This window comes from Leptinotarsa decemlineata, unplaced genomic scaffold (assembly GCF_025532065.1).
Source record: "Leptinotarsa decemlineata unplaced genomic scaffold, Ldec_3_MD MMD2_tig00026354_RagTag_RagTag, whole genome shotgun sequence".
Classification (NCBI taxonomy): domain Eukaryota; kingdom Metazoa; phylum Arthropoda; class Insecta; order Coleoptera; family Chrysomelidae; genus Leptinotarsa; species Leptinotarsa decemlineata.
Genome location: NW_027412702.1, coordinates 702,778 through 723,634, shown reverse-complemented (window position 1 = coordinate 723,634; position 20,857 = coordinate 702,778). Strand labels below are relative to the sequence as shown.

The 20,857-nt window shown below is 35.4% G+C and overlaps 1 protein-coding gene across 1 annotated transcript in view; it reads left to right on the top strand.

The window, feature by feature from the left end:
* Positions 1-2,540: 2,540 nt before the first annotated feature.
* Positions 2,541-20,857, top strand: part of LOC111507642 (ras-like protein family member 10B) — a gene marked incomplete at its 5' end in the record, with an annotated part of 144,680 nt that continues 126,363 nt past the window's right edge. The window contains one exon of the mRNA XM_074184027.1: positions 2,541-2,694. Within this exon, the coding sequence (XP_074040128.1) occupies positions 2,541-2,694 (154 nt within the window). The remainder of the gene's footprint in view (positions 2,695-20,857) is intronic.

Sequence of the window (20,857 nt, the reverse complement as noted above, 5' to 3'; positions counted from 1 at the left end):
TGCAGCTTTTCACAAGATGATAATAATTCAAGGTGATTTGATAGAAATATTCAGTTGCAAATACCTTCAACTAGATCTATAGAAAAATTCGTTCCAAAATCACATCTAAAACCATTTCAATTTGTTGAATGAGAACAGATAATGCATTCATCTGTATTGACCTAATGAAGTTTGAAACATAAGAGAATCGTATAGATCATCAGAATTAGAATAATATATTTCATTTTAATAAGAATGTTCTCTCACTGATAAAATATCAACGCTATACATTATATAACAAAAATTGTAAATAAATGTGAAAAAATATGACTCGAAATATAACTGATAATTCAATTCTCTTTTTTCTTAGGATATGGTTATAACAGAGGCTATAAATAATTACAGGAACACTATATGCCAGCAAATTTGAAATATGGATTGACCCATAATCTCACAACTTTCCCAACAGATCAAAACAATGTTTTCTTGGTAGTATGATGAGCAATAAGATAATTGAAAACATTACTGAGTGCTTTCAGTTTTGGCGAATATTGTTTCCAAATTAAGCACTGTTCCCAAAAATCAGTACTGTTACTTTCGCAGCTTATTTCATATCTTCTCCACTCTTCATTTTCCAAATTTTGATTTCAGGGTTATCTAACGTTTTTTGAAAAGACTATTTGGTTTTGAAGGCTACATTAACGTTCAACGGTTCAGAACCGTCAGTGTTCATATAGAAGGAGAAATAACTTTGAATTCATGTATTTTTCAAGATTCATATGATATGGTTTCTTTCTTCACTCAGATAAGACGTAATAAGAAAGTTCAGCCCTATCATTTTGTATCACGAATAATGGTGTGAGCTATCAGGAATATACCCAAGGCATTCAAAAATCATTACTTTTCGTTGTTTTCAGTTTTCAATTCCATACGAGAAATACATATTAGATTTTAGATTTCAATAAATAACATATACATCATCTGTATATCGGATCTTTATCTATGGGAAAAAATCTAAGTCCTCTTTTGCTTCTAATTCAAATCTGCTGATCAACAGATCAGCTATAAAGGGGTACAGTAGTTTTTTCAATCCGTACCTTCATGCTGTCTTCAAGTAGTTCTTGAACTGAAAGATTTCAGTTCCGTGCAGATTGTTGTTAGTTGTAGTAAGTACTCGTAGTATTCAATCACTGCTCTACTAAAACCATCGACCCTCAGCATGGGGAGAAGATTGTCTACGTTTTGGATTCCCTGCCTTTCTCTGGAATGAAAATAGCATTACCAGATTCTCATCTTCCATCCAATACATAAAGATAAAAAGTAGTGAAGAGACATACATCAGAATTGCTCCAACTATGGAATTCCAAATTCATTCTACCTACCCCAAACATATATTTTCTGGAATTAGCAGATAAGGCTGAAGAAGGTGGTCCCCATTTCAATCCGCGAAGTGAATCCAACTTCAAGATAATCCGGTCACTTCATTTAGTGAGTAGTCAACTGATAAGAGTTAGACTATAAGAAACACTGAAAACCTGATTCGGTCTAGCAAGACAGACACAGAGTATATATCCGTCTGCCTGGGTCTGAATTTTTTCGTGAAAAATAATGTACTTCAAGATTGAGAGACCTTGGAAGATATTCACCAATCTAGTAGGCATCTGACCAGTTCTCAGCCGATCAGGTCCCTACTTCCCAAAACACACAAATGTGTGGTTTGGGAAGTAGGTCTCCTATGTCGAATTTTCGAAAGGCGCACTTCTATGGGTGCACTCATCAGACAGAAGACGTTCTTCCGATCATCTCACGAAACTGATAGCCATACAGTGTGGCTGCATGTTTTGGAAAATCATCTTCGGCAGCTATAATGAATGCAGGAGAGATTTCCGTTGATTTAAGGTGCAAGATTCGCACCTTGATGACCACAGCAATCTTCCCGTATGAAGGCATATCTAAGTTAGCTAGGTGAATCATCGTTTGAGCGTGAGCATTTGCTGACTTGTTCAGAGAGAGTTTACACAAAAATAGTGGAACATAGATACAATAAGTACATTCTTATTAGGCATACTATTCATTTTCACACTTTGGTGATATAGTCTCCAGAAATATTATCAAATCTCAAATTTGATTTACCTTCTCGTCAACTCGATCCATAGTTTGAATCTCGAAAATTAAGGCCGAATGAATTGAGGAAGAAATTTGCCACTTGATAAACAATGATTAGATCATATGAATACTTCGAACATGTAGACATATTTAACTGCTTTCTCGATACCATTATTATTCTGCTTCAACTCATGTGTTGTGAAGCAATAATAAATATGGAAAAAGTTACCAGAAATACAATTCCGTGAAAAATTTCATCACCAATTGAATACAGAAACCTTCATGAAAATGTTGTGAAAAAGATCGTGCAAACTAAAGTAAATCAAATATTGATTCAATCGAACGTACCACTGTCACAATCCTCTCCCTTCGAAATTATCGAGAAGAGAATTTTGATTGAGTTTCGAAGAAAGCATATAGGCTAGGCTGTCTTAAGTGTTTCAGGCATCAAATAAACATCAAGACAGCGTCACTGTTTGCCAACTCAAGAACGGATAGTGCTACAGCCACGTTGCATAATTTTATTTATTCGAGAAGCAATTAAAATTTTCAGCAAAGTGGCGCAAACTTCAGATGCCGTTATAACTCCCAACTCCAAGAGACATTTGGGTAAGTTACTTGTTGTAATTAGTTTACTTTCGTTCGGAAATTTATGGAACAAGAAAAAAGTTTGCTTTCGAGTTCATTTAACGAGAAATAGCAGACGTATCCAGCAAACAGTTTTTCAACTATTGAAGCGTTGTTTTCTCTCATAACTTATAGCAACCTTCATGGATGGTTCCAAAACATGTACACTACAAACCCATGCCCGATTTGGGTTGGATCATATAATACCTCTCAATAGTGTTTAATTTTAAAAGACCTGCACGTGGAAATCCTAGAAAGCGATAACTCAAGTTCTGTATATTACTCGCAACTAGAATATTTCCTAACCAAAAGTCAAACAAAAAAATAGGGCAGGACAATAGGAAAAACTGTCATATTCGGAAAAGAGACCTTCATATGCAAAGGTGATGAATTACTGTACGACTGTTGTGGAACTGGTTTCTATATTACAAATCGGGAAATTCATTTCGTGAAATGGCAAACGACAAATCAACCCCCTACCCTAAAATTAGGTTTCGAAGTCATTTATTCTTTTGCGGTTGATATGACGTTTACTTATATAAAAATATAATTCATCGCGTTCGCAAGACAGAGACCACTTTTACGAAAATGAAGATTGTTCATATTTTTCTGTCCGATTACTTTCATACGCCATTGGGTTAGAAATGATTCTAGTCAAAATTATTTTCTGTCTGAATTTGTAAAAGCTCCAAAAGAACTTTTGGCGAATCACCGTCCCCTTCACTTGTATTATTGTTTTCACTTTTCCAAAAATTTTCACGTGAACCACTAACACTGACTACATATGATTTATCATTTTTAATTCAAGTACTTGAAAAATATTATGTACACGTAGTTTCTCAGAATTTCATTAAAAACCAAAGAAAAATGAAAGATACTTTCTGACATCATTTTTAAAATCATTGAAAACATTTCAGTTTCTTTAGAGATATCATCAACTTTTTTTATTGGTACCCTGACAATTTTTATAGTCAGAATACTCTGAATAGTTATTTTCAACAAAATACCTGCACGTCGTCTTGATTTCAAACAGGTTGGAGCCTGGCTTCCTTACCCTTTGGACTAATATTTGCCAGAAGGACAAACAGGTCATAACTGATGGTGAGTGTTGATGGTATGGCGGCATGAATGTCCTCAGACATCAGTACCGCCCTTCACGGTGTATCCCTACCTGGCTGCGGTGGGTTGGATAAAAAAATTGTTCATCTTTTATCGGAGGACATAGGGGCCTCATTCGACAGAGTGTCGGGGCCTTCTATATCGGGTGGGGTCGTCTACAGTATAATCCATAGCTTCCCTGACTAATGGGTTTTCATGGGTTTCTGCACCATCAAAACCTCTCTGATTTCTCGACTGAATGGACTGCCGAATGGAAGGCAGCTGAAAATTTCTGCGGATGGCTTCATTCCGCACGAACAAAAGAGCATTCACAATTATCCTCATTAACTTGTTTTGCAATGCCTCCAGAATGAAGATATTATATTTCGCCGCTTAAAGCATACATGATGACAGGCTTGAATATCGTATTACAGAAGGTAATCTTGTTCTTAAGACTCATTTTAGATCTTCTGTTGATCAGAGAATACAGACGTGCTATCCGACCCTCGATCTTTAATTTTACGCTCATTATGTGCGGGTTCCAAGTGAGCCTACGGTCTATTAGAAGGCCGAGGTACTTTATCCGCGATTGCCAGTCAATCTCACTTCCAGAGATTCTCACTTTTCTGTCCGGAGGAGACTTCAGTCTTCCCATGGTTATCGCCTGAGTCTTTTCCGGGTTCATTCGGATCTTCCAATCAAGGTACCAGCGCTCGAGGTAGTCCAATGCACGATGCATATAGACGACGCCGAGCTTTCGACCCATGGAAGATGAGAGGAGAGCCGTGTCATCGGCTTACAGAGATATCTTCACACGCTCGGGCCTCGGAAGGTCACTGGTATAAAGTGAGTACAACGTCGGACAGAGCACGGCCCCCTGTAGCACTCCATAAAGGATCTCTCTGTTGTCAGACAGAGATCCCTCTACTCTAACCTGAAATGTCCTGTCTCTCAGGAAAGACCCAATCCACCGGATGAGGCCCCGAGGCAGATCGAACGCGTTACATTTGTGCAGAAGACCTTCGTGCCAAACACGGTCAAAGGCCTTCAAGATGTCAAGTAGCACAATGTGAACTTTTTTGTTGGAATTAAGCTCTTTGATGGTGTTTTCGAGCAGCCTTGGAGCCTGTAACTCAGTGGTTCGACCAAATATATCAATAAAAAGTAATGGCTTACGCGAAATACAGAACATTTCACGAAATCTACATATTATATTCGAACTGTGGTACTGATTCCTAACAAGTTTCATAACATCTCATTAGTATCAATTAGGTGTAGCTACAATGTTCAAATTATGGGGAGAGGCACCATTTTGTTGCTATATCACCATTGAAAGTTCGTACTGGAACCTCTGGCGTAAAATGAATCTGATAAAAACACTACGAGTATAAAATTCAAGTATGAAATTGAAAATAACGAAGAGCTACCATTATTGGATGTAATAGTTATTTAAAATGCCAATAAGGATCTGAAATTTGATATATATGTAGAAAGAATACGAGCACTTCAACAGCTTCTTGTCCATAGACTGTTCACATTTCCTTTGAGAAAAGAAAGGTATGAGATTGAGAAAAAAGTTGTTAGGGACGTGGCTGAAAGCAACGGTTATCCATCAAACATGGTGGATAAATTAATTAGAAAACAAAAATTTTGGGAATATCTTCGTAATGCCTAGACTTTTCGAAAAGAGAATGAATCAAAATTCATAGGTTCTACTTCGAACAGTCCTTTGTTTGGTCTTATACGTGATAATTCTAAATAGAAAACAGACGAATATTAGAGATTTATTTATTTATTTACTTATTCAAAATTTGGGATACAAACAGGTAAATACCCATAAAAGCATCCACTGATAGTAGTGGGTACAGGGATACTCGGCGCAACAGATAGAAGAAAAAATAAAAATTCATGAATTAATAAATTTCGTACATACTAACCAATTATGTATTCATTATTTTGCTATGTGTTGAATATTCTTCTCATAGTTGTTTCGAAGGAATTCAATGTAAAAGAGAAAACATTTACGTTACTACAATATTTATTGAAAGAATCACACATTTTAGTAATTGTTTTTGCTCAAATTTGTGTTGAAATTCGGACTGGCAAGTAATTTTCTGTTTCTAGTATTCCTATGAGGAACATGATAAAAAATCATTGATACTAGATTGGGTGAGTCGTAAAAATTTGTTAGAATTTTATGAATAAAAACTAACTCGGTTATTATTCTTCGTTGTTCTAGAAGATGTAGTGAGATCGAATTTCGCTAATGCCAAGTGTTACATAAATCTTCGTTATTTTGAAATGCAATAACCTTACAAATCTGTTCTCAAGTCTTTCTAATCATAATTTATGTGTATTATGATGTCGGCTCTGTATGACACTTCCGAAATAAAGTTTACTATAAACAAATGTATAGTAAATATATTTGATTGCTGCCTCGTTGTTGAAGTCTTTACATATTCTGCAGAAAAATCCCAAGATTTTGCTGCAGGAATTCATTACAATTTCCAAATGGGAATTGAAAGTCATTTTTGTATCACAATAGATACCAAGATCTTCAATTTAGTCTACTCTGTTATTAATATTATTGCCCAGGAAGTATTGAAAATGTATCGGTATGTTGTTTCTGTAATTCTGTAAAAAGATATACATGCACATTCATTAATATTAAGTTTCAATTCATTGAGGTAACACTATTCTAAAAAAAAGCATTGGGGTCTTCGTGAATCTTTGAGCAATCTCTAATCGTCGTTACTTTTCTAAAGATTTTTGAATTATCAGCATATAATAGTACTTGTGAATGCTTGAATCAATCTTTCTAATCATTTATAAATACATCATCAAACATCATTAGACCCAGATGTGAACCTTGAGGGACTCCCGAAGTTACCACCTCGGGATTTGTTTCTATGTCCCTCTTAGAGAAAAAACCATGCTGGCATTCTATGATTGACGACTTGATATAGTAAAACATATAGTCATAAACGATGCTTTCAAACAATTTACTGAAAATGGACAGTTTACTGATACCTCGATAATTTATTACTGAGTTTCTATTACCAGCGTTTTTATAAATCGAAACTAGGAGAGCAGTTTTTCAAACCTCTGGGAAAGCACCAGACTGCATGGATTTGTTGAATAAGATGAATAAGTGTCAAATCACAAACATAGATGGAATACATAACAAATTAGAGTTGCTTATGATGCAGTTTGGAACATTTGGTGTAGTAATGAATATTACTGGAGTTTTTTTCCCAACACCAAATCGTCATTTTTAACACCTCGACACGTGTTTCGATCACCAAGTGATCATCTTCAAGATTAAACTGAACGAAAATTTGAGGTATTAAAAATAGGTAGTTTAACGTAGGATCAATAACAGGTAGTAGTTTGACCACTGGGATATAAAAACACTAACATAGTAGTGAAATTAGGTCGTGATGACCTCCTGAAGATGCAAATTTGTTGTTGGCGAAACGTGTATCGAGAGACCGTCATTTTGTTGTGGTGTTAGGAAAGTGTTTTCAAATGATTTGACTGTTTTCAGCAGAAAATCTGAATATCGTCGTCCTGTTGAAGTACCATTGTGGACCAATAAGATATCCACCACACATTCACACTACATATTGTTTGGAAACGAATTTCTGCTATATACTGGAGATCTTTATCGAAATAAAAATGATAATGATCATTATTATGAGCAGCAAATTCACATCAGCTTGCTCAGGACCTATACTTTTTTCAATTCTCTGAACAGAACTCCAAGTTGTTGCTAATTCTCGAACAGAAACATGAAACTTTGATTTGATATATGCCTGAACATTAATTTCATTTTCTTCACTTTTGGCTGGTGCACAACTTTGGCCATGTTTCGAGGTTGGAAAAGATCCAGAGAGCAATTTTGTTTCCACTTCACGAAACGTTACATTTGATGGCAAATGAGGAAAACGTTCACAATATAATCGAGCTGCAGTATATAAGCAACATATCAACATGTTCGATGAAAGTCGATAGTGAAGGCGTTGTTAAAAGTTGTAAACTCTGTTTCATTCTGTGTCAAAGTACTAAAACATATGGTCTGTAGCCAGGCGGTTCAATGAGGGTGATTTGTTCACTCACTCGAATTGACTGCCATGTCAAATGGTTCGATGGTTCAAGTCCTAGTCTGCTATCGTCCAAGCCGTGTTAGGAATCATACGTCAAAAGGTAAGACCTCGTTAATCCTTAGCTCGCACAAGTCGCGATATCTGGTTGTTTTTTAAACAGATTCATCGTAAACACATCTACGATGTGTTTACAAATGTTTTGTGTAGTTACTAAGGCTTTTATTTTAGATGAGATTTTAGAAGTGATAACTTCTTAGGGGAGGGTGAACCGCTTCGTTACCTAACGCGTTACGTTACCAGTCTGTCTGGCTTCCCTTCCTCTTAGTTTAGTGTGCCATAGAGATATACTGTTGACAGTATTATAAAAATCTAAACAATAAGCACGCAATATTCATTTATTATATGAAACGTGGCTTGAAATTTATGATACTGAGTTTGTGTATGTACATTATTAATATCATTATTCAATCCTACAGAAGTAACAATGGACTTATGGTAGCTATATTATATGTACTTACACAAAATATTCAATGAAAGATTTTATTAATAAATAACCTTTCCTTGCATTATCATCACTCTGGATAATATCAGTGCTTCGCAAAGCTTCAGTTTGAGCTTGGATGTTATCAAGTCTTTATTTTGATACAGCTGCCGCAAGATATTATGGGAGCTCTGACAAATTACACTAACATGAATATGGAATCTGAGGTCGGAATCTAACCACAGTCCTAGGTTTTTGCTTTGGTTTACTATCGAAAGTGTATCATCACCAAGTTGTACATCGATCAGACTTCCAATTTAAGTCCTTTTGCGTTTCGTACCTATCAGCAAAAGTTGGTATTTATTTGTGTTCAGTTTCAGATCCAACATCAGATCCAAGAATTGATCACTGAGGGTCTCCAAAATTTACTGGTGAAGCATCTGAATATCTATCATCTATACATACAATTTACTTTCGATTTTGTAGGTTAACTGCTTAACAACTTAACGATGTGTTTATCGAATCAAACGTATGACATCTTCTTACATTGTATCAAATGTAAAAATCTGTAATCGAATAGAATCATCAGAGTCAGTTCATTTTTATCAATTGTATTGAATAAATCCTGCGTTATATTAACAATAGCAGTTGTAGTACTGTGGGATTGATAAAACTCTATGTATCAATTTTACAATTTCTTTGCGGTTTTGCCAAGTTTTACCCATTGTTTTGAGAATATTACTTTTTACATTATTTTTTGAAATCAATTATGCGTATGTCATGGAATTGTCAAATGAATCTACTAAATGTATGAGACTCACTCAAAATTCCTTTTAGATGGAAGTAATTTTTCATTTTGACGGTTAAAAATTCGAAAATGTTCACCAAACAACGATGTAGTTATACACATGACATATATACATATTTAATGACAGCAAGGCTATACATATGCATCGAAATCGTAAAACATTATAATATATTCAGATTGTAAGTCAATTTTATCAAAAATCACTGAAAGCTGTCTCGCCCTCAATTTTTCATTATTTTTTATGCATTGAGGGACATAATCAATAGTCAATGACCTAACTGTCAAATTGACCACTCTTCAGCAAGCAGCACTGAACAGAAATTTCGTGGGAAAATATCCGGAACCAGTTGGGACTTCCCTACAAAACGAATGAATATGAAATAGTATTTCTCACCTAAGGGCATTCCACTACCTAAAACAGCGGCCAATCCTACGAATTTTGCTACAAGCAATTTGAATATACATAAAATTCAAGTAATAACCTAAGCTTTTCTCAAGTAAAACAGTTTCAATATTGAATAGTTCAACTCAGATCAGTTCAAGTTATCACTACTGTTGGGCGTCCCTAGACGCACATATTTCTTCCAACAAAATATCGGATGTAGTTCAGAACAGTATCAAAAAGAACAAGTATACTCAAATACGGTGTAGTTTTTCAGAGGTTCCAATTCAAAAACTGAAGTAGATTATAGTTTTTTGAAGGATAGTTAAGCATGATGCCGAAAATGTTCTCAGGGGGGTATTTCAATGTATCTTTAAGCTGACTTTGCTTCATTTTACAACTATTGTTTCGACAAAAATATCACATGTTGAACAAATTCTGAGACATCCAGTTTAAAAAATGATATTTTAGAGTATTTAGAGTGACGTGACGACTCGAACAACGCAGAACATTTCTGGAGGGGAATTTGCAAAAACAAAGTTGGATGAGAATTCTAAAAAAGGGCAATACTCACAAGTCCCTCGATACCATTTTTGTTTCATTTTTTCAGCTTCACAAACGAAGAGGATATCGCTTTATAGCCAAATTCTGGGTAATTCCATATATAAGTTGAAGAATGTTTGACACATCTAAGTCTTAATGGCAGAAGAAACATTTCATTCACCTTGAAATGAATACTTTTTTCAAGTAGATCAACGTAGATAGAATAATGAAGTTTTCTGGAAAATTGAAATTGACATAAAATTACATCTGCCTTTTTTCTTGAAGTTGATTGAATGCAATAGACTAAATCACTCATATTCCTAGTCACTGAGACTTTTTCATATCGTTTTTTGTATTTTGAGAGTCGCTTTTTATCATGGGCTCAACTTAACCACATAGCGTCTCTATCTGTGACTTTCTTATATAATTGTTTCTTCATCAGGTTGTTGATGATTTTCAAGTGTTTCTTGAGTTATTGCAGTTTTTTTCTCGTAGGATCCTTCCTAGAGGTGCAATTGAGTTGCAAACTCACTCGTTCACGACTCGACGTATTACAGGTTTTCTTTAGTGCCAGGATTATTCTGATACAAATCATCTTCTGCTTGCTTTTTGCTCACAAACTTCATTAGAAAGAGACGGTTCATCATGAAAATTCAAAATCCGATGGAAAAGGAGTTCAAACATCCTTGCCATTGAATTTTAAATCATTGTAGATGAAAATAATTGCGTTTCAAATATTTTTCCGAGAAATAAATCAAATTCACCAGACCCATAAACCAACATCTCAAATTACGAAAAATTGTGAGAGAATGAAATGGAAACAACGTGAATTAATTAGTTTTACCCCGAACGTGCCTAAATGGTTCAAAAACAATAAATACAAAAGACGTTTTGTTCCATTCAATACGGCTTTGTTTCGATAGATGACGAGTCGAAGTTCTAAAACGCTTAATTGACATTAATGGAAATTAATCTCTTTTGAGAGAAGGCTTTGAAATAATGAAAATCTGATTCTGTGTCCAACATGGGCGTACTTTATAATTATATCTATATATTATAATATTTCACGTCTACAACGGGAAGTTTTTCTAAATGAATCATTGAGAAAAATAGGTATTTCCGAATAATATTCTCTTTCTCAAATCTCCTAGAATCTGATAAATGTCCACCGGAAAACAACTACTTCGTTGGTTAATCTCACGTTGGACATTTATTCAACATCACGTTGGAATTTTATTCGACAGATATTCTCAACGAGAAAATTCTTGCAACAATCGAGTGATCAGTCTCCTACAGAACAGTTTCGGAAAAATATTCATCGTCAGTGCAAGACATGTCCGAACAAAAAACCCATATATGCGAAGGGCTCCCAGAAGCAAACATTTTTTGAGCGTATTATTGCGAACGGAAGCATTAGGTCGGAAAGCACTATGGGTTCGTGAAAAAAATTGTTTTCATCAATAAATTGATGGATGTAGCCGCTACTACGTGGTAGGAAATCATAATGGAAAGAGAAATGAAAATTTCTATGTTTTTTACTATGTTTATTGTATAAGTTTGAAAAAGTCCGTATAGGACGAAACTGCAGTAACGTTAGTTACAAATAAAAACAGAAATTTCCATTTCTCTTTTCATTATGTTTCCATCAAATTGAAATCAACACCAAAGAGAGCACCACCCAACATTCTGGAAATACAAGTAGAAACCATTCATAAAGCTGGGAAATCAAATGGGTCAAATTGATGGGAACGTATTCTGTGGAGTTTGGTCGTCAAGCAATAGTATAACAGTAAACAATTGAAATTGATACCTGAGATGTGAAAGTCGAATATATTTTGGGAAAGACTGGGTACTCAATTTTGAAAGATAAGATCACATCATCGATGAAAAATGTTAACCCATAGTACTTTGAATCAGCTAACAATATTATTGCATCATGATCATGATTTCTTTTTAGATAATTATATTGAATCTAGCCTCATTGATTCTTTCCGCATGACAGTAACGTTGCTGTAGTATACTTACCAGTTGGACACCACCAAGGAAGTTTCTTCACAATTGAAGAAAACGGAAAGATCAGAAAGATCTGTACTTCTAGTTGGACTCATTAGCCTAGCCTAAGCGATAATGAGGTGAAAAGAGAAATGAAAATTTCTATGTTTTTACCACTTTTATTTGTAACTAACGTTACTGCAGTTTCGTCCTATAAGGAAATTTTCAAACTTATACAATTCATTACATTCGCCATTATATACCACCCCTGTAGGTACTAATAGAAATAGAGGTACTTGACTTGATTGAGTACCTGAATTTACAGTTCACAATGCGGATGTGCCAATTCAAAAACCGTGCCAAGTAAATTAAATAGATTTGATCATTTAATAGGTTGCACCCGCAATGTTTATGCTGGTGAATTTCCAAGGATTCTAAATATTTGAGTTTGCAACCCTTCCTGCATAGTGCAGAATTTCCGTATCGTTTAGGTGATTAGTGATTAGTGACTTTTTCTATTCGTCTGATGTCATCCTACAACCCTAAAAATTGATTTTAATGAAAGCAAACCTATAACACAAAAAGAGCTATTTATATAATTATCAAATTTTTGTGGATTTTTCAAGTAATCACCTCTAAAGATGGTGAGAAACGGTTTATCTATCAAAAACGGGGCGCCTCGTGGTTTGATTGAGCAAAATACTGAAAATTCTAGGGCTAATTCACAAGATAATCAGAATGTTATTTCTACTTGAGTCAGGAAGAACAATTATCAGCTTCTACAGGAAGGAGAATTCAAATCCAAAAACTGTAGCCCCTCTCAACAACCTTGGCTCATCCCTCTCTGCAGGAAATATATCGAACTGAAGCCTCCTCCTTGAAAATAATCATGCTTGGTTTGACCAATCGAATCAAAGAAACGATCCATCAGCAGTAAGAAAACGGGCAACATCGAAACAATGTCAACTCGCGCCATGGAATGACGTCAAAGAAAATTTTATAATAGATTTAATTGAATTTGAAGTGAAAAGTGATTTGATTATAACGAAGACTTTGTAAATAAACAGAGTGTTCATAAAATTAAAAAGAGACACACAAGTCACAGGACGAATGAAAAGTAAGAGATTCAAAATTTAGCATAAATTGGGAGCTGGCAACTAGCAACCATTGAATCACATAATTTTAGAAAATGATAGTATGATTACTCAAACGTTACAAACCTTATGTTTATCGGCGGTGGAAAATATATTTATAAGCAGTAACTACATTAATCACAAAATTATATTTTGTTAGAAAAATTCAGAACACTAGGTTATTCATAATCTTGCTAGCCCTAAAATAGCTCAAGGTTTCCTGCATTTCCGCAGTCCCCACATGCGAAGTGAACCAAAGTACGATGCTTTTCTTGTTGAACGTTTGGAGTTCATAAAATTGTTGTTCAATAAGTATTAGTACTAATAATAATAATGACTTTAATTGATGAATACATACAATTATAACCAATTAAATGGCAGGATTCAATATCTGCGTATGATAAATCATCGCAGAGATTGCTCTTCCATCTAACCGTATTCCAATGAGATGTTCAATGAACATCCGTCGAGGAGTTGTGAGGCACTGAAGGAGCCTGAAATTATTAGATTTGTTCAGGTTTTAACATCCAAAACTGTTTGGAAACTGCGCAAGACATGATGCGTACAAACAAAAAATCTCAAACAGTCCGAAATAGTCTCGAACGCTTGGGTAAACCGGAACGCATTTTGCGGAAACAACTGTGCACCTATTGTATATATAAAGAGATGAAGATGAGAAAATACTGTTGATCATGTTGTTATGTAGCGTATCCTTGTAGTCAGTTCAAATGTTATCTAACCTCAATCATCAATTATTTGAATCAAATATATAAAAAACATTGTAGAAAACAGCCCAAACAAATTTCCACATGAATGCGCATGAGCAACGGGAACAGTTCTCGACAGTTCAGCCTCGAGAGCAATAACGATTCAGGACGGTTCAAGACAATTTAGAATCATTTCGCAGTCGAAACCAGAACAGGGGATGCATCAATCCGAACTTATCCTCAATAAACTAGAACGCTCTATATCAACTGCGCATGATCCTGACGTCCTAGAACGTGAATTTCGTAGAATCAAAACAAACCTATTGAGATTCTGTCTTAGGCACTTCACTTAACGTAGAGTTTAAGGATGGCGATTGATTCTCCAGCTAGTATTGTCGTTGTTCCAGAAAGTTTAAAGGTCAATGCAACATGGTCAGTCACTGCTGCAGCTCCCACTCCAAGATGAGTTTTGAATCGTATTGGTCCAAGATTTGTCGGAAATTTTGTTTGATGATGTTCTTATTCGTATATGTTCTAATCCAGAGTGAAGGCTTTTCAATGGCCTAGTCCTATAAGCTCCTGCGATTATGCGCAGATCACAATGGTGTATTGAATCCAGTTGAAATAATGTTTGTTTGAAGGTGATTGACAATGTTCCATGATGGATTTCACTAGTTCGGACTTCCATTGTCTAATATATAAAATGATTTGAAATCCCTGACACAACTAAAAAAAAGAATTAAAAATTGAAAATAAATAGCTGTAAATACCAATTATATTAAACATAAAACCTGAAATGAAATAATAGTTAAATGAAATAATAGTGGAATAAAATACAAGTAAAAATAATAAAACAAATGAACAAAAAATAAAAATGAAGAAAACAAAATGAAAACAAAGATAAAAATAAAAAAGTTAGGAGATTTCAAGCCAAGTTAGTTCACGACGTTTTGATTGTTAGTATCCACAAACGTCTTCGGGTGATGACTGGACTTATTCCTCCAAGAGATGACTATTTATCGGTCGTTCGAGTACTTTCACTTATCCCCGCTTTCCATTTTTTCCGCTTCACTGGTTCAGTGGGAGATAACCGTTTGTCGGGAGTTGGCCATTTTCCGCTTGATGATGGGTTTCCATATGTTGCGGATTCCAAACATGGTCTGCTACTCCTGATTTGCTGGTTTCCCCTCGCTGTGTGTGTTTCTTGTGCTCGGCAATGCGAACATTCAATGGCCTTAGTTTCACCAATATAAGATTTTCCGCACTCACACGGTATCCGGTAAATGCAATTCTTGGAATCGCAGTCCGCGTTTGGTGCCTTGTTTTCGTGGGGTTGCTACGGGTTGAATCAGGTTCTGATGTTGTACTTGAAACCAATTCTGCGTATCCCCTTCGATAATCCTCTGATATAGGGAAGTGCAAGCACTGATTATGACGGCTTTGAAGTAGTCATTCCGTTGAAGATAATTTTTGATGATGTCGCTTTGAAGTAGCCATTCCGTTGAAGATAATTTTTGATGATGTCTAGTTCTTTCTCGAGACCTTCCTCCGTGTTACAGAGCCCGAAAGCACGGTCCAATAGAGTCTTGATGATTTCTCTTTTAGTTGATTGATGATTGATTTTAGGTGTTTTCTCTGAACGGCCTACGTAGAGACAACACCATCAAGATCCTACCTGCAGATAGAAGAAACGCTACTGTGTTGATGGTTACTGTTCTCTACGAACAGAAGATCGAAGAATTCCTTCAGAAAGGACGATACACAATGATCGTACGGAACCCTACTGCATCAATTGAAAGGAAATTTTCCAGATTTTTAAAAAATACCAAGTCTTTTTTTAGGACAAGGAAATATCATTGCTAATACCACACCATAGAAAGCCTCCTCACTTGTAGGGACTACCCAAAATCCACAAGAAGGACGTTCCGCTTAGACTGATCATTAGCTCCAGAGCTATCATCATCGGCTACTCAAAACTTGTCTAGATTTTTACTTCCCATAATACAACCATTATGAGGGAAAACATCGTCTTTTGTGAAGAATTTAAGGCATTTTGTCGAACTATTAGGGTCAATTGAAGTCACACGGGAAGGTCAACTAATTAGTTTCGACGTGGAAAGCCTTTACACCAACTTTCCGGTCGAAGAAGCACTCCAAATCATACAGAGAAAGCTATACGAAGACGGGAACCTGAAAGAGAACGAATCTACCTAACGAAGTAATTATGGAATTACTAGGATGCTGTGTACGAAACTGTTATTTACTGAACTGAAGGACGAATTCTTTACCAAGATGAGGGACTGCCAATGGGATCGCCACTTCCACCAGTCAAAGCCAACATATATATGGAATGGTTTGAAACTCTGGCCATTGAAAAAGCCTACAAGAAACCTCGACTCTGGTTGAGATATGTTAACGACACCTTCATAATATGGAACCATGGGAATACTGAACTGGACGCCTTCCTGAAATACAACAACAGCGTGAGACCTTCCTTCACTTTCACAATAGAGAAGGAAATCCACAACGAATTGCCATTCTTAGACGTTTCGGTGAAGAGAACCGACACTAAGTAAGAAACATGTGTATACCGAAAACCCACTCACACGGGACAGTATCCGAACCACAAATCCAACCACCATCAATCAACTAAAAGAGGAATCATCAAGACTCTTTTAGATCGTGCTTTCGAGCTCTGTAAAGGAAGGAAGGTATCGAGAAAAAACTATACATCATCAAAAATGATCTTCAACGGAATGGATACTCCAAAGCGATGGTAGAAAAGATTTTGGCTTCGAAACAGCAGGAGCCTAACAAGGAAGAGAAGCCGTCACAACCAGTGCTTGCACTTCCCTACATCAGAGGATTATCTGAGAGGATAAGAAGAATTGGTTTCAAGTACAACATCAAAATCTGCTTCAGATCCGGTAACACTATTCGTAGCAGTCTCACGAAAACCAGGCCACCAAACGCGGACTGCGATTCCAAGAATTGCATTTACCGGTTACCCTGTGAGTGCGGAAAATCCTATATTGGTGAAACTAAGAGGCCATTGAATGTTTGCATTGCCGAGAACAAGAAACACACACAGCGAGGGGAAACCAGCAAATCAGGAATAGCAGATCATGTTTGGACCCATCAACACAACATCGAGTTGTCCCAAGTTGAGATCTCTCACAGAGAGGAACATTGGTTTAGGAGAAAATTCAAGGAAGCTGCATACATGTTGTCCAACAACGTATTCAGCCAAGCCAGCGTAGAAATACGCAACATATGGAAACCCATCATCAAGCGAAAAATGGCCAACTACCGCCAAACGGTCATCTCCCACTGAACCAGTAAAGCGGAAAAAATGGTATTTACAGCTTTTTATTTTTAATTTTTCATTCTTCTTTTTTAGTTGTTTCAGGGAGTTCAAATCATTTTATATATTAGACAATGGAAGTCCGAACTAATGAAATTGAAATAATGTTCTTCGTTGATATCACCGTTTTTAAATTGAAGGGACTTGATTATTCGAAGTATTTAGATAACACATTGGTTTATTCAGACTTTTAAATCAATATTTGGAACTATAATCATTGTACATTTCCTACCCAACGATTTTTGATATTATCATTATCTAAAGTGAAAAATGAAGACAGGATGTTAGTTTTCAATTCAAATCCATTAGAAAGTATATTCAGAGTGCTATCAGAAAATGGTTTTCTGAAATCACTAGATATATTCCGTAACGGCAAAATAATACTCTTATTCCAAAGAACGTTTTCGAAACACTCATTCAAAATTCAAGCTTTTCACGAATGAAAAATTTTACAATTTTCTAATACAATTATAATATCTCATAAAACTTCATGGAGAGATAGGAGACAGTCATGCGAATATTTTGAGTTAGGAGTGGTTTAGTTCATGTGATTTATCTAGACATTATGACTTAGCTATGAAAAGCCTCCTAGATTGTATTTTATTGCCTTATATTTTAGCCAAACTTTATTGATTTCTGTTTTACTATGTGTTCACTGTTATCTTATTACTGAAAAGCAACTCAAAAACTAATTGATAATTACAATTCATTTTAGTAATAATGCTTCGTCAATAAGAATTAGTCTAAAACAATAAAGTATATTTGACTGCTAAGACTCACTTTTTTCAGATTGAGTAATTTATAATATTTTCTGAACACATTTTTCCTTCATTGGTGTAGATTAGACCTTCTATTTGTCTGAATAATGTTAACAAATTTGAAACTCCAGAAATGATCACGATACAAAGTGTAAAAAAGATGCATAATACCACGGAAATAATCGTCAAAATGGCGGGTTCATTTAAAAGTGTGAACTTTCAGGACCATAGACAATGTGTTGAATGTATTTTCCGGCTTCATTGACCGTGGTCTACAGGTTTATATGTCTGACGTCGTAGACTAAACTTAGGCATAAAAACATGCAGACTGCGGCCATTAAATCCGGAAAACTTCGACACAGTTCGAACTAACTTCAGCTTTCAGATATAAAAATTATTGATATTTCCCAGATAATAGTCCAAGACTATTTTATTGAACAGGAAAGTTTTCAATAAACAGGAGTATACATTTTTAACCCCAAAAATATTTTCTTGATGTAAATTTTGAAAGCTTGTCCTTGAAAAAACTTTTTTTCGTTTCATATGAAATGATGAATTCGTTCAACTCAAACCGTTCACTAAGGGATTCTAGAGAAAATAACGTGAGAAATATTTCAGGGATTTTTCATTCACTATTGACAAAAAAAATAACCAGATGTTTAATGTGAATATATAGATTATATTTTCGATAGTTAACAAATGGGTTTCGCAAAAATCTAGGTACCATATCAGAAAGCAAGAGTGAGTTGAGTACAACATTAGAATACATTTCATATTCTTGGCAGTCTCATGATGAATACACCCATCAAAGGTGGAAAATGAGCCCTAAAAATTTTTTGTTTACGGTGTAGACCTCCGTCTAGAATGCCCCTAGAAGAAAACACTGATTTGATGAAATTTGCTCACTAATTTTACTGCAACAAAAAACAAAATTGATCGATTATTTTTGTTATTCCAATGAAACGATTTTTGTAAAAAAAAATAATTTTTTTCTTCACCAGTTTCAATATACATTTATATCTTCACAGGTTAGCATCCACGTTTCATTCCTAGTTTATTTCAGTTTCATTTCACTATTTTGCCATCGACACTTCGAATCAAAGGATATCCAAACCTCAAGCGTTTATTAATAATTCTTAATATACTATATCTCAAAATGTTCACCATTGAATTGTGGTGAAACTAACAGAACTTCCACCACCTGATTTATAATAAACTTTGTGAAACATCGTGGAGAGTAACCAACACACAATTTTTCCCAACAAACATTTTATTGCAGCAAGTACTGACCTTCCCACTCATAAATCTCAGTTGCCTTCAGTCAGAGTAACAGATAAAATAGACCTATAAACTTCTTTGTTCTCGAAAGTTTCATTTATAACGTATAAAGAAAACGCTGAAACAGAGAATCCTCAAAAGTTGTTTGCCACGCAAAATCAACCAAAAGAAATTTATTCCCGACCTAAAAATCAAGCTATACTTTCCTTATCATCTTCAGTTTCACAGCTAATTATGGTTTTTGATGAATAATAATTCTTCCGATATTTTCTGTAACGGATTCTTTTTTAACTCGATAAGTTAATAAACTATCAATATTAGGAAGTCTGATATCCAGCTATAGTTTCGTGTTGATATGAATTTTAATTATAAAAGTTTGCTCCTTGAGTACAATGGAATGGTTTCTCTGAAAACGTTCATTAGCAGTAGGGGAGTGCTGAAAGTTGTAAAATTTCAGTTTCCAACAGACAACTTGTTGAGCAAAACCTCAAAGAAGGGTAGATTTACCTCTCATTTTTCTCAATTGAAACCGGCAAACGTAAATAATTATTCATGTTTTCTCGAAAAATGAGTATCAAATGGTTGAAAAATGTAATGAATGTTGAAACGCACGTCGAGTAGATTATTGCAGTTTTGATGTTTGAAAATAGCGAAAGTTTTCATGAAAGCTTTTTATTTTAATTCCAAAAATAACCGCATCAACCGCGAAGGCTTATAAGCGGAGGAACAATTAGGTATATTTTATGTAATATATGAATAGATTTCAAAAAGGTTACTAAAGAGTTCAAGTTCACCATGTCTAGGGCAGAATTCAGATTACTGGGAAGTCTTGCTTCTTGTCTTTCTTATTCAAAAACTGGGCACTCCAGGATAATGTGTTTCACACTGTTGATCACACCACAAATATCACACTCCGCAGCATATTGTTTCTTCATAAGGTGTTGGTGTGTTAGTCTTGTGTGTCCGATTCTGAGGCGAGTAAGAATGACTTGATGTCTTCGTTGGGCTGATTGGCCATCTTTTTTACATTTGAAGCAGGTTAGCTTGTCTTCGGATAGAAAGATGCGGTATGGAGTGTTTTCGAAAGGAATAAAAATTTATTCTGGAAAGGTAGAGGTATCACTTTGAACGTAGACTTGTCTCCGGAAAGTAAGAATATGGCTGAACCATGGTTGTGAAATCCCGATTCTGAGAAAGGTTATAGGGGACATAAGGCTGAAACCTAGGTCTTTGAGACTATTTTCAATTATGATGTGGGGAATTGACGGGCATTCATTTGATAGGATTAAACAAGTTGCGGGTGTTATTAACCTCCGTGCTTTCAGTAGTTGTTGGTTCACCACTATTTCTCCATCTTGTTGAAGGAAAGTATCTACAACTGCAAAACTAGAAAGGTATATACAAACTCTGTTATTGGAGATCCTGGAGGAGAAAATTATATTTTTAGGCTGAACTTTAGTTCCTAAGGCGATTATGTACTCCTGTATTTTAACTC